Consider the following 13,879-nt stretch of genomic DNA (forward strand, 5'->3'; position numbering starts at 1 on the left):
CTGGAGTCTTCTGTGTTTCTTCTCCATTCCACACATTTCCTTGTTTGCTCCTCTCCGTTGTACCATATGGTGGCTAGGAAGATCTCCAGAGTCAGAAACGAGCATTGGCCTTTCTGCCTACCAGCAGCCTTGTGACCTTGGGGCAAACATAATCTCTGTAGGCATCAGTTAGTTTCCCCACCTGTAAAATGACATGATATTGGCATCTGTCTCATAGGGCATGGGAAAGGGGTAAATGACTTAGTATTCACGAAGACTGGAGCTTTGCACAGAGTTGTTTGCAGTTCTTTCATATTTTTGGAGCCTTGATTTTGTGCTTTTTTCTTTCTTTGGTTCCCGTATTCCCGGCCGTTGCTCTATGTCTGGGAGAAAGAGTCTGGCTCTCCTGCTGGGCTGCCTTACTCTGAAGCCTTCTCGGTTAGGTCATTGGTCATGGCAGTGACACTTGTCCCGTCAGCATTGCTTTATGTGATAAAGGGTAAAAGTATCTTGAGTTTGCTATAGTGAGAAGATGCGTGTCTCAGGTGCCAGCCGGTGCCAGCGAGAGCTCCGGGCTTTGGGGGGGGGGGTCACCAAGCCTCCCCACAGCCAGTTTGTGAGAACATCCAAGACCATGGCAGACACGTTAATTAAATAAATTGCCCTTTCCCCTAAAGACTTCCCCTAAAATGCAGAGAAGGAAAGGGAGACCGTTTATGTTTCCATTTACATAGGCCCTTAGGCAGGCATGATGGCACACGCTGTAATACCAGCCCTTGGGAAGTACAGGCAAGAGCAGTGCCACAAGTCCGACACCCATCAGGGCTGCTCCTGAGACCCTGTCTCCAAACAGCCAAAAAGAAAGGTTTCTTCTTCTTCTTCTGTGAAACCTCACCTAAAGCCAGGCATGGTGGTGCACACCTTTAATCCCAGCACTCTGGGAGGCAGAGGCAGGCAGATCGATGTGAGTTCCGGGCCAGCCTGGTCTACAGAGTGAATTCCAGGACAGCCAGAGAAACCCTGTCCCCCCCTCCCCCCCCAAAAAAAACAAACCAAAAAACCTCATCTAAATCTGATTCTTTTCAGCTTTTAGGTTAATTTGAACACAAGATTAGATCCGAGTGGCCTAACCATTCACCTCTTCAAGAAAGATCCATATTCTCCGTGAGAAGAGTAGCCGGCCTCGGTAGGTACTGCTAAGACCTGCTTTGCTTTGTATCACCGCCCATGCCCTATCGTAGACAAGGTATGGTTGCCGGGAGGGAAGGGGCCTTGGATGAGTTCCTGGGAGAGGCACAGTAGGCCAGCCTCAGTTCTCACTCCAGCAAGGACACAGAAACACTTAACTTTTACTTACATTTCACCAGCACATAATCAGAGAAACTTTGGAGTCTCTGGTAGACTTTTCTTTTAAGACATGGTTTCAGGCTGACCAGGGTGATGCACATCTTTGATCCTAGCACTTGGGAGGCAGAGGCAGGTAGATCTATGTGAGTTCAAAGTCATCCTGGTCTACAAAGTGAGTTCCAGGATAGCCAGAACTATACAGAGAGACCATGTTTTGAAAAAAACAAGAACAAAACCTAACAACCGAACATTATATCAGGGCTGCTTTCTTTTAAATTTATTATTATTGTTGTTGTTACTATTATTACTATTACTGTTGTTGTTGTTGTTATTACAGGGACTCATGTATCCCAAGCTGGCCTTAAATGCGACTCTGTAGTGGTGGGCAACCTTTACTTTTTAAATTCTTTTGTTTGTTTGTTTGCTTGTTTGTTTTTTGAGACAGGGTTTCTCTGTGTATCCCTGGCTGTCCTGGACTTGCTTTGTAGACCACGCTGGCCTCAAACTCACAGAGATCCACCTGCCTCTGCCTCCTCAGTGCTGGGATGAAAGGGGTGAGCCACCATGCCTGGCCTTTTTAAGCTCTTTTTTAAGCTTTTATTTGATGTGTGGCTGTGCTCATGTCACACAGCATGTGTGTAGAAGTCAGGGACCCACCTGCTAGAGTCAGTCCTTTTTCTCCTTCCACCGTGCGGGTTCTGGGGATCAAACTCAGGCCATCAAACTTGGCAGCCAGCCCCTTCACCCTGTGAACTGTCTTGCCAGCCCTCCAGGAAGTTTTCAGAACTTCGTTTTCTGTTTTTGTCTTAATGACAAAAGGCTAGTTAAGAATGTGCAGCCTTTGATCTGTTTCTCACCCAACTGAAGACCTTGCCAGAGATTTCCCAAAGTGTTTTTGGCCCAAGCTTTGTGTCATCTTGATTTTAGGAGTCTTGTGGCCTCTCTGGACTTGCTGTAGGTCTCAGGGCTCTTCGGTCTATTATATACTTTCTGGAGATTTTTTATTCACCCTCCCCATTTTGTCTTCCTCATTGGCTACCAGAGTTCTCATAACTGTTTTTAGCAGTGGCTACTTGAAATCATTCCGGGGAAAGCAGTTTCCATAGTTACTGAGGCTATGAGAATTACATTTTCTTTTCTTTCTTTTTTCCCTTTTTGTTGGTTTTGTGCTAACCTTCCCCCCATTTCATTGTGAGATAGGGTGTCATATGGCTCAGGCTGGCCTTGAACTCCTGACCCTTGTGCCTCTACCCCCTAAGTTCTAGGATTACAGGTGTGCATCACCGTGCCTGACTGGTTAGCCTAATCTTAAGGCTACCGCAATATTGTTTCTGTAGAGCAGCAAAGACAATACAGCAAAAGCAGCAAAAGACAAAAAAATTGATGTGTTTTGTGGGCTTGAAGTGGTGTGTGCGTGCTTTGTATACAAGAGAACGCTTATCTCAAAAGCTGAAACACTAACACAGTTTGTGGGAATTTATAATTTTTAATTTTGGTCTAGTGGTTGAATGTGATCTGTCCTTGGCCTAATTTTTGACCGATAGCTGCATTCAGGTACCTCCTGGAAGGAGAAAAAAAAAGTTATTTTAATTGATTAGCTCCATCTCACATTGCCTGAAAGCCTCAGGAGCCAGGGCCACTATGACCTAAGCTGAATCTGAACAGAACTCCAGAGCGGTGGACTCTGTGGAGCAGTTGACTGAGATGGGCTGGGGCAGCCTTCCCTCAGCCCGCTCTGAAAATAGAGAAGTGGGGCCAGCACACCCGACAGCTTTCCCGGTGGGGGGGGGGCACCCACAGTGCTGCGGTAGAGGCTGTTAGAGGCTGGCAACAGCACTAATACATCTGGTGCTCCAGGTCCGGCAACATCTACAGAGGGTTAAGTGGCATGTTCACAGACATCAGAGCGCTCCCTCTAGTCCTTCCTAAATCGCCTTACTTTAATAAGTTTTTGTTCTTTTTTTTAAGATTTATTTACTGTTATGTATACTGTGCTCTGCCTGCATGTACACCTGCAGGCCAGAAGAGGGCATCAGATCACATTATAGATGGTTGTGAGCCACCATGTGGTTGCTGGGAATTGAACTCAGGACCTCTGGAAGAGCAGTCAGTACCCTTAACCTCTGAGCCATCTCTCCAGCCACTGCCATACATTTTCTAATTTGTTCATCGGGAACTGCTCATGAGATTTACAGGGGGAACATGCTACCCTGCTTAGTCAGTACTTGCACAACTGTTTTGTGGTGAGGGGTATTGGCTGGGCGTTGGTGCTGTCCGGTGATGATGATGGGGGTCCTTGGAGCACCCTGTGGGCATCTGTGGAGATATCCAGAGTGGGCCATGCCTCTGAAACACAATGGGCTCCACCCTCCTTGCCCTGGCTGTGTTTGTGAGCCCAGGCCTGTGCCTTTGCTTTCCAGATCAAGATGAATGCTATGCTGGAGACTCCCGAGCTCCCCGCGGTGTTTGATGGGGTGAAGCTGGCTGCCGTAGCTGCCGTCCTCTACGTCATCGTGCGCTGTTTGAACCTGAAGAGCCCCACTGCCCCTCCTGACCTCTACTTCCAGGACTCCGGGCTCTCGCGCTTCCTGCTCAAATCCTGTCCTCTTCTGACCAAAGAGTGAGTGCACCGTGCTGCCTGTCCCCCCACCTGCCACTCGATATGGCTTTGTGTGATGTTCAAAGAACCTTCTCAGCCTAAAGATGTCACTTAGCAGGGGAGGGCTTGCTCCGCAGGGGTGACATCCATGGCTCTACTCCTGGATCTCATATAATATCTGTAAGGCATATGTTGGAAATGGCCTCATTGGTGTTAAAAACTGTTTTGGTAGCCGGCTAGTGTTTAATTAAGAAACAGTAGGAGAAAGAAGCTGTCCTTCACAGCATGGTGTCAACATCATCCATGACAAGGACTTTGCAGAAAACAGTAGACATTTTTAGGGAGATATGAGACCTTGAGGAATATTTTAACTTGTGCTACTCCGAGGACAGAGAAGCCATCCTTATCCAAAGTCACTGAGAACCACAAAGGTCTTGCCGTGGTGTCCTCTTTATCCCCTGGACATTAACCAAAAGAACACACTTGGAGGGAGTGCCTCCTCTGACCCCTGTGGCCACACCTGCATTTTGGAGGGGGGCGTGGCATACCTCAGAGAAGTCATTCCCATTGGCACTTTCAAATTAACTGGGTCTTCCTCTGGGGCTCAACCAAGCTGCCGGCAGAAGCACTCCGTGCCCTCAGTTCAGATGATCAGCTCCCGGTTTCCCTTTGTGCGTCTCACAGCTGCTCCATTCATCCCACTTAGCCTCGGGGGCTACGGGTGTGCAGAGAGGTGTCTTCTGCCCATCTATCGAGTCTAACACTTGCTGGGGAAAGCAGAAGGCTCCCGTCCATCCTCTTTTGGGGAGTTGGTGATGCTGAGTGATGGTTGTCTTCTAGGAGCAGACAGAGGGCAACAGAGGCGTCTGAGAGTTGGATTCTTGCTTTGTACATGCTGGTCGTTTGGTTGATTTTCAGAGGCTAGTAGCCAAGGCACAGGGCCTTCCATGTAGCCCTTGGGTGTTTGGCATGGTCCAGCACAGTGTCTTATAGCCCTGACTATGACACCTTGGCTTTAAATCTAGAGAGATATTGCTTAATTCTCATGGAAAGGTTTGTACAACATAAAATTCATCATATTTGTGTTTGAAACTACCGTGATGAGATACTGTTTGTCACTGTTGGCTACACACCACAGGTACCATCACTAAGGATATGGTGGTCTTATTACACGATATTTGCAGTTAAAAATCTACTCTGTAAAAGGTGTGCACATTAACTGTCTATTGGAAATTGTCCAGCATTTTACCTTGTGTCTTGAGTGTTTCTCCTACATTTCATTTGGATAACTCACTAATTTAGACCAGCTAGTGAAAGTCACACTTCCTTTCAGAGTCACTAGAACCACCAGACCCAGTTCCTCAGGCATCTCATTTGTAGATAGCTCTTGAAAACCAAAGTTATGTGCTGGGCATGGTGGCGCACACCTTTAATCCCAGCACTCGGGAGGCAGAGGCAAGCGGATCACTGAGTTCTAGACCAGCCTGGTCTACAAAGTAAGTCTAGGACAGCCACAGCTACACAGAGAAACCCTGTCTCTAAAAACAAAAACAAAACAAACAAACAAACAAACAAAAGAAAGCCAAAGTTATGCTGGGCACTGGGGGCACAGCCTTTGATCCCCAAGGCCAGCTTGGTCTACAGAGCAAGTTCCAAGACAGCCAAAGCTATACAGGGAAACCCTGTCTCGGAAGGGGAGGAAAAAAGGAAGGAAAGGAAGAAGAAGAAAACCAAATTTATTAGTTAATTTTCTCATTGTCACCAAATACTTGACTAGAAGCAACTTAGGGAAAGAGGATTTATTTAGCCCCACAGTTTGGGAGGGTACAGTCCATCCTGGGGAGGAAAGATGTGGGTGGGGGGAAGCAGCTTGAGGCTGGAGCATAGTGTGAGGAGGCTGGTGTCTGCAGTCCGGAAGCACGAGCCTGGCCTCAGTCCCCCCATAGTGGCCCCACACCTGCCATTTAGACCTCATGTCCAAAAGGTTCCATAGCCCTCCAGAACAGCACCAGAACAGTAAGGCCAGAACAGCACCACTCCCTGGGGGCCAACTGTTTAAGTAAAGGAGCCTGTTTGGGGGTGGGGTGGGGACTTTTCTCTTTCAAAACTATTGTAAACTGGTACTCAACATTGACTCCTAAGGAATTAGAACAGTGGTTCTCAACCTTCCCAACGCTGCAACCCTTCACTACAGTTCCTCGTGTGGTGACCCCCAACCATAAAGTTATTTTTGATCCTCATAACTGTAATCACCGTTATGAATGGGAATGTAGATGTTTTTGGAGCTAGAGGGTTGCCAAAGGGATCTTGACCCACAGGTGGAGAATGGCTGAATTAGAGCACAGTTCCATGGGAAAGCTGTCTTTGCTCGGGCTCCAGAATCAAGGTTTGATTCTGTACTGTCTGTTCCAGATGTAAATAAAAGCCGCTCACAGCCGGTCTTACCTCTTTTTCTTATTTTTCTTTTAAAATTAACGCAGACGCCCTAAGTCCTTCAGTCTAGTCTCCCTTTGCTTTCTTTATTCCCTGGCTTATTTCCTGCACGAGCCTGTGGCGTTGGCCTTGCAGCTGCTGCTGAGATGACTTCCTGGTGTGGTAGAATGTTCCGGATCCATCCTTAGGGGACATCAGCCTGAGCCAGTGGCATCAGCATAGAGTCCCCCAGTCACTGACAAGTCAGTCCCCAGGCTTTCTTCCAGCACAGCTTCCAGCAGGATAGTGCAGGGTGCCTCGGTTAAAGGCAGGGTTGATGTTCCTTAGGAATTAGCCATGGCTTGAGAAGGTGGGTGTGAAAGAGGAATTCTCCAGCAAACATCTACTTCCAAGACCTTGGTCTTCGGCCACAGGAGCTGCCCTTCCAGAGCCAACTTGACCATTGTTTAAGGAGTGGAATTCCAAACACCCAAGCCCCCCCCCCCCCAACTTGAACATGACAAATGATTTGGGACAAAGGGATTCTGTTCCCCTAGGGTTTTCATTTTGCTTTGGGCTGGGGGGGGAGGTTGTTTTTGTTTTACCCAGCGTCTGTCTTCTGATTGAGTTCTGGTCTGTGCTCATGTCTCCTTAGCAAACTGTTCCTACACAGGTTTGTGCACGTGGCTGTTTGACTTTTCAACACCTCTTAGATACGCTCTGCCATCGGATCCTCTCAATGACTTGGAGGCCAGAATCATTGTTACTGTCCTGTTTTTAAGGATTGGCAAGCTGGGCACTGCAGCAAGGGCACCAATGCCAACCACAGTGTCCAGAGTGGGTTCCCTCCTTATCCCTGGGGAGAAATGAGCAAAGGGTGTCCTTGGGGCACAGGGAAGAATGCAGAACAGCAAGAAGCTGCCCTGCCCCACCAGGTGGCCTTTGGTCCCTGCATGTCTATTTCTGTCCCATTAGTGCAAGCCTCTGTCCTCTGATAATCTTTCTCTGACTCACATTTCCGGAATGGCTCCACTTGTGTTTGAAGGTAAGGGTAGGAAACAGCTACTGTGGGTAAAAACTTCTCCTGGGACTTGGAAGGTTTGTTTTTTTTTTCCCCCTAGGAGCAAGCTGTCTCCAGGCTCCACAAACACTCTCCACTGCTGGGAGGTTCAGATAGCTGGATCACCCTGAGTGTCAGCATCCGCCCAATAGCTTGTTATGACCCTCATGCAAATCCAGACAGACCCTCTAGCCGTGCCCATCGGAAACAAGTTGATGAAAGGCTCAAAGTAAAGAGTAGAGAGGCTTTCTCCTCCTCTTAGCATTAAAGTCAGCTTTTAAGTCTGATTTAAATAATTGACCCAAAGGTGATGTCTGTGATGTCTGCAGGCTGCTTTGCTGGGATGATGCACGCCCCGCGTTCACTTAGCAACATGCCAGTATTTACATAGCAGTTCAAATACTGTTTGCTTCTAGTGAAACAAGCAGACCAAAGCTCAGTTAGGAGTAATGAGAAGACTCTGGGGGGTGATATAGATCTCCATTTCCTTCAGATTAAAAAATGGTAATAGATATTCGTCTTTAAAAAATAGAAAACAAAGCACACAAAAGTCATCTATAATTCTTCTAATCAGAGGAAGTATACCATTGCTGTTTGAGCGAGCATCGCTGGGGCTCTGGGGTCTTCTGTATATATGTGCCCTCCACTAAATCAGGATGTCTGTCTGTCTGTCTGTCTGTCTGTCTGTCTGTCTCTCTCTCTCTCTCTCTCTCTCTCTCTCTCTGTGTGTGTGTGTGTGTGTGTGTGTGTGTATTTTACAAGGAATTGACCCAAAGGCTTCTTGCTAGGCAAGTCCTCTACCACTGAGGCTATATATCCTGGCCCAGAATGGTAGCTTGTTTTAACTCTTGCTCTGCCGTGCTGCTCCCTAGGCTCTAGAGTGTGCTTTTCCTTGTCTATCACTGAACTAAATCCTCAGTTTATGAGCCTTCCTAGTAGCTCACACTGGCCTTGAACCTGTGTTGTCCTCTAGTTCCCTATCTTGCATCGTCTTTCCAAGTGCTCAGCTTACAAGTATGCAGAGAACTGTAAGCTAGGATTCGAACCTAGGTCTTTGGCTTGCTGACTAGCCAGGGAGCCCCAGCTGGAGTTCAGCCCCTCTGGGTCTGCGTCCTTCTACTCCAGTGACTCAGGCAGACCTCCTCCATCGCTCTTGAGCGTTGACCTCCTGCTCACAGTCCTCCTAGGGGAGTGGAAACGGAAGTTAGATGCTGGAAATGGGGCGGGGGCGCCTTCCTTGTGTCTAAAGGGGAGTGGGTATGCTAGGGAAGGTTTCTTAGAATCCAGTGCATTTTAATAGTTTATTGTAAGACTTCTTTTAGTGCCGGGCGGTGGTGGTGCATGCTTTTAATCCCAGCACTTGGGAGGCAGAGGCAGGTGGATCACTGTGAGCTCTAGGACAGCCTGGTCTACAGAGGGAGTCCAGGACAGCCAAGGCTACACAGAGAGACCCTGTCTCGGGGGAAAAAAAAGACTTCTTTTAGTGGGCTGGGGAGATTATAGCACCAGGAAAGAAGCTAAGCCGGGGGAGGGGCGAGGCTTCTCCTGTCTCTCTCTGTCCTCTCTGACCCGTGCTAGGAAGTAAGCTGGCACTGTCTCTCTTTTCAGTACATTATGGGTAATCATTTGCCTGTAGTGAAGTATACAGACCTTCGTGCTCGGCTGTATAAACACCACTTCCCTGAGCTTTGGCGGGAGTGTCCCCAGTTGCCTCCGTGCCTCTGACCCACCCAGTTGTCATAATATACAAGAGTTAGCTTCCTCAAGCAGGTCAGCACTCAAGCCTCTTGCAGTGTGGCCCAGACTTACTTGCCCAACCCCACCCCTCATGACATTCTCTCATAGCCTAGGAAGGGCCTGCCCACAGTACTGTAGCCTGCTGGCTACTCTAAATCTCTGTTTTACACCAAAATACCCTTTCTTGGAGTAAGTGTGTGTGTGCGCGCGCGCGTTTCTATGTGCATATGGAGGCCAAATGTCAATATCCGTTGTCTTCCTTGATCACTCTCCACTTTTGGTTTTTGAGACAAGGTCTCTTGCTGAACCTGGAGCATATCTCTTCAGCTAGGCTGGTTGGCCAATAGTTGCTAGAGCTAGAGTCCGCGTGTCTCTCCTCATCTCCCCCCCCCCCCCCACTGTGCTGTTAGGCCTGCCTCCTCCTCCCCGAGTACCCCTGGTGCTCTTATGCCTGCCTCCATGGCTTGGCTTTCATATGGGTGATGGGATCCAAACTCAAGTCCCTTTGACTTGGCAGGCCCTTTACTCACTGTGCCCCCTCCCCAGCCCACTAGAATAACTCTAATTCTAAAAAACCTTTCCTACCTTACCTACTTCCTTTTAGACAGAATGAGCCCCTCTTCCGTCTCCCACATACAACTGCTGTGTCTATTTGGTGCCTCTCGTCTGCTTTTGTGAGAATGTGCGTCACTTCCATCTCTCTACTGGAGTGCATGTACCCCAGATTAAGAACCACAGGCTTGACAAGACAGGACTGGTGATGTTTCTGAGCTCTGGTATCCTCTGTCTCTGATTTTTCCATAAGCAAGTGTAGGTGAGAGATACTCAGATTTTGGCAATGCCATCTGTGTTAGCCAAGAGAAACCAAGAAACTACACTAGCTCCAGTTTGTTCAGTGGCGCCCCAGGGAGCTGGATGTCCCTTAGAGCTGACAAAGCTGTTTGCTGGGAAGGCTCTGTCCTGTCTCCGAGAGAAGATGTGTTTGGCTAAATGGTTTTTCTGCCCTTAAATTAGTCAGGGTAGCCCCAGATGCATAATTGCTGTTCCCAGCCTTTCCCTGGGGCCCTGGCTGAAGTTTCTACTGGCAGGTGCAGGTTGGAAAGTGAACACAGGCACCAGGTGGCCCTTACGGTTACAATGTGTACGTTTCCCTGTGGGAAGCCAGGCTGTGCCTTTTCACTTACCAGCAAACACGTCTGCGGAGTTGTGTTCCAGCTAAAGAGGAAGGGATTTAGGGAAAGCATGGCGGGCTAACAGACAAGCCTTATAGCTGCTATCGTCACGGGACACAAGGACGTCTAGGCCCTTATTTCAGGTCCAGTGAGGGAAGGCAATGTGACAGAACCCTGGCCATGTTTATGGCTTTCTCAGAGACAAAAATGTAATAGCTTTCTCCTGCCACCATCTGTACTTCTGTTACCCAGAACTAAGTGTCATTGTTCACAGTGGGTTTGAGAAATGACTGAAACTTGACTGTGAGGGTCACACCCATTCCAACACCACGCCAAGAACAACAGCTGGCTGTCCTGTGCCCTCGCATCCTCTTGGAACACTGCTTCAGGGAAGCTGCTTCACACAGGCACAGGGAGACGGCAGAAGCCTGGTGGCCCTTTGGTGGATCACCCTGGGTCACGGCCACTTTTCCGCAGCGTTCAGGCCCTGAGCAGGCTGATTCACTCTTCTCATCCCAGTAAGCGCTAATTTCAGTGCCTTGCTATAGTCATCTGGTTGCTGGCCATAAGTGTTAAAGGATCTCCTCCTTTGGACTTTGCTGTTGGGGCGGGGCTTAAGTCATTAAAGGTGTTTGTTTACATGGTAGAAATTTTCTAGGGGCATTTTTCAAAATCGGGTTCACCATAACTTGGAATGCAGCTGTTCTCCTGTTTCCTCTCCTTCCACACACCTGGCTTACTCACTTCATACCCATTCCTGAGAAGGCCAGGAAAAACTGCTTTTAATTTTTCTCTCAAATAATATTGATTCTTTTTTTAAAGATATTTATTTATTTATTATGTATACAGTACTCTGCCTGCATACTCGCACAGCAGATGAGGACATTAGATCACGTTATAGATGGTTGTGAGTCACCATGTGGTGGCTGGGAATTGAACTCAGGACCTCTGGAAGAACAGTCAGTGCTCTTAACCTCTGAGCCATCTCTCCAGCCCATAATATTGATTCTTATTTGAGATTTTATTATCTGTGTGTGTGTCTGTGTGAATGTATGCCAGTTGTATGCAGGGACCCGGCGGAAACTGAAAGATATGGTCAGAGTTCTTAGAGCTGAAGTTACAGATATTTAAAAGCCCCAGTGTGGGTGCTGGGAACTGAACTCAGGTCCTTGGGAAGAGCGGCAGATGCTCTTTACCACCACATCATCTCTTCAGCCCTCAACTCGTTGTCTGCCTTATCATTTGCACTCTCTTCCTATAGAAAATTCTATTTGTCTTTTATCTACCGCAAACAAAAGCCTGGTTCTACATTATATTCATCACTGTGTTTGTCAGAAATATGCAAGATAAAGGCACTTTGCCCTAGTGTGCCAAGAATCTTTTAAATAATTAGAAGTACCCTACCAGAAAACCCAAGACCAATTCAGATGTCTCTTAGTAGAGGACATGACGTTCTTTTCTCTATCAAATGAATGGAGGAATATATATCCCTACTCTCTTACAGTTTTCCTCCTGCCATTGTTTTATAAGACCCTTTCTTTGCAGTAGCTCCTGGGTGAAGTTCTGCAACCCAGCAACAGCTTATTTATAGTTAGTTAAAGCTGGGTTTAAATTCCACTTGCTCGTCTACATTCCAGATCAGATGTAAGTCCTTCCATCTTCCGCTGAACACTGAAGCTTTGTCCTTTTCAGATAAACTACTTGCCAAGAGTCTTTGTTTCATTGACCCGATTTTATCAATTCTAAGAGCTGTACACGAGACGCCACGAGAGGATCTGCAGTGTCCCGATGCGCTTGTTACTTAGGCCTTAGACCTTCACAGCGTAATTACCTGGAAAGCTTGAAGATGAAATACGCAAACTGTCTTTATTAGGACTGAATGCTGATGCCGCCTTGGTTGAGGCTACTTCATCTTAGAATTGCTTCTACACACAGCTCAAAGAACTGTTATCACAGTCACGCTGTCAAGGCAAACAAAAACAAAACAAAAAATTGACACCAGGATGTAGTTCTTTGCTACGAGGCCAACCAGATGTTCCAGTTTACCCAGGGCTGGCAGGTGGCCTGTGACGTGGGAGTTTCTTTTTCCTTCTTTTTGAGACAGGGTCACACTATGTAGCCTTAGATGGCCTAGAACTTACTCTGTGGGCCAAGCTGGTCTTGAACTCACAGAGATCTACCTGCCTCTGTTTCCTGGGTGCTGGGATTAGAGGCATGTGCCACTATGCCCAGTGACATGAGATTTTCTCTGCTAATGCTGAAGAGGTCTCAGACACATAGGATGAGTTGATTACACTCTTATCATCTCCCTCTGTCATATAGTGAGGCGTGTTTGTTTGTTTTATGAGTGAGTGCATATGCATTTGAAGTAGATAATTAATTTGCCAGTGACTAACTTAAATTTCACTCTTGGATACTCTTCTCCCTTCTCTGTGTGTACCCTAGTAAGAGATTTACTCTAGGAACAGGCTGACCATGACAGGAAGGAAAGTGCCGCCATCTTTGAAGCATCTTACCTTGACTCAGTGGAGATAACCACTGTGAGCCTGCTGCAGAATTCATCTGCGCCCGCTGCCTGAGGTCCAGATCTTAGCTTCTTGTGAAGATTCTGTTTCCTTTCAGGAACTGCTGAAGCCTGAAATACCCAAAAAAGTTCAGAATCCAGAATTTTCATGACCCCTCCATTTTATTTAAGTAGAGGCTATGTCATTCCTGCCAAAGCAACCAATACCAGCTTCCCAAACTCACTCCCCTACCCCCCACCGCACTCCACCCCCGCCTGCTTGATCCCTCCCTTGATGCCCTGTTCATCAAGCCTGGCAATGTTCCTCGGGGCTCTGCTGTGCCCTGCTCCAGACAAGCTGGGAGTCGTGGCACATACCTGTAATCACAGCATTTGGGAGGCAGAGGCAAGAGGATCAGGAGCTCAAGGTCAGCCACAGCTACCCAGTGAGGGTGAGGCCAGCCATAGCTGTGTGAGACCCTGTCTCTAAAGGGGGGAAAAATCACAAGAAGCATCTGCTACAGTAGGTGCCTTTACTCGATGTCAGACCCAGTGCATATGGAGAGGCAGCTCCTGCTGTGGGCTCCACTGATAAGTGACTCTTCTCTTCCAGTCTTCCCCACCTTGGATTCCCATTCATCTTTAATTTTCCTCTGCTCACACTACTTTCCTTAAGCTTCATTTACAAGCCTTGCTGAGACCAAGCCCACTTTTCTGATCCTTTTCAGCATGATTTGCCTGAAAATTGCTCCAGTGTCCAGAACCAGGCACAGGCCCACTCTCCAGGAAGCCTAAAACTGCTAAATATAGCCACTAGCTTTCATCAGCATCTCATGCTTTATTGATCCTGTGAATTTAGTAGCTACCAGTTTTTATCTCAGTTTCTTCTTCTCAGCCTGCCTCTCAGCATCTCTCTCCTCACTACAGTGGGTACTGTATTTCATAACACAAAGAGTATAATTAAGACAGAAATCAACATTGATAATACGTTCTAGAGGGTAAATAAGTATGATTTCCCAATTTCCTGCCAGCACGTCGGCAGTGATGACGAGACTGAGCATGCCCCCCTT

At 47.6% G+C, this 13,879-nt stretch overlaps 1 protein-coding gene across 1 annotated transcript in view; it reads left to right on the forward strand.

The window, feature by feature from the left end:
• Positions 1-13,879, forward strand: part of ABHD2 (abhydrolase domain containing 2, acylglycerol lipase) — a 96,061-nt gene that overhangs the window by 23,455 nt on the left and 58,727 nt on the right. Inside the window, exons 2-3 of the mRNA XM_084773607.1 lie at positions 1,066-1,165; positions 3,747-3,946. Of these exons, the coding sequence (XP_084629733.1) occupies positions 3,753-3,946 (194 nt within the window). The 5' untranslated portion in view covers positions 1,066-1,165; positions 3,747-3,752. The remainder of the gene's footprint in view (positions 1-1,065; positions 1,166-3,746; positions 3,947-13,879) is intronic.

The sequence above is a fragment of the Acomys minous genome (genome assembly GCF_964271855.1).
Source record: "Acomys minous genome assembly, chromosome: 2".
Classification (NCBI taxonomy): Eukaryota; Metazoa; Chordata; class Mammalia; order Rodentia; family Muridae; genus Acomys; species Acomys minous.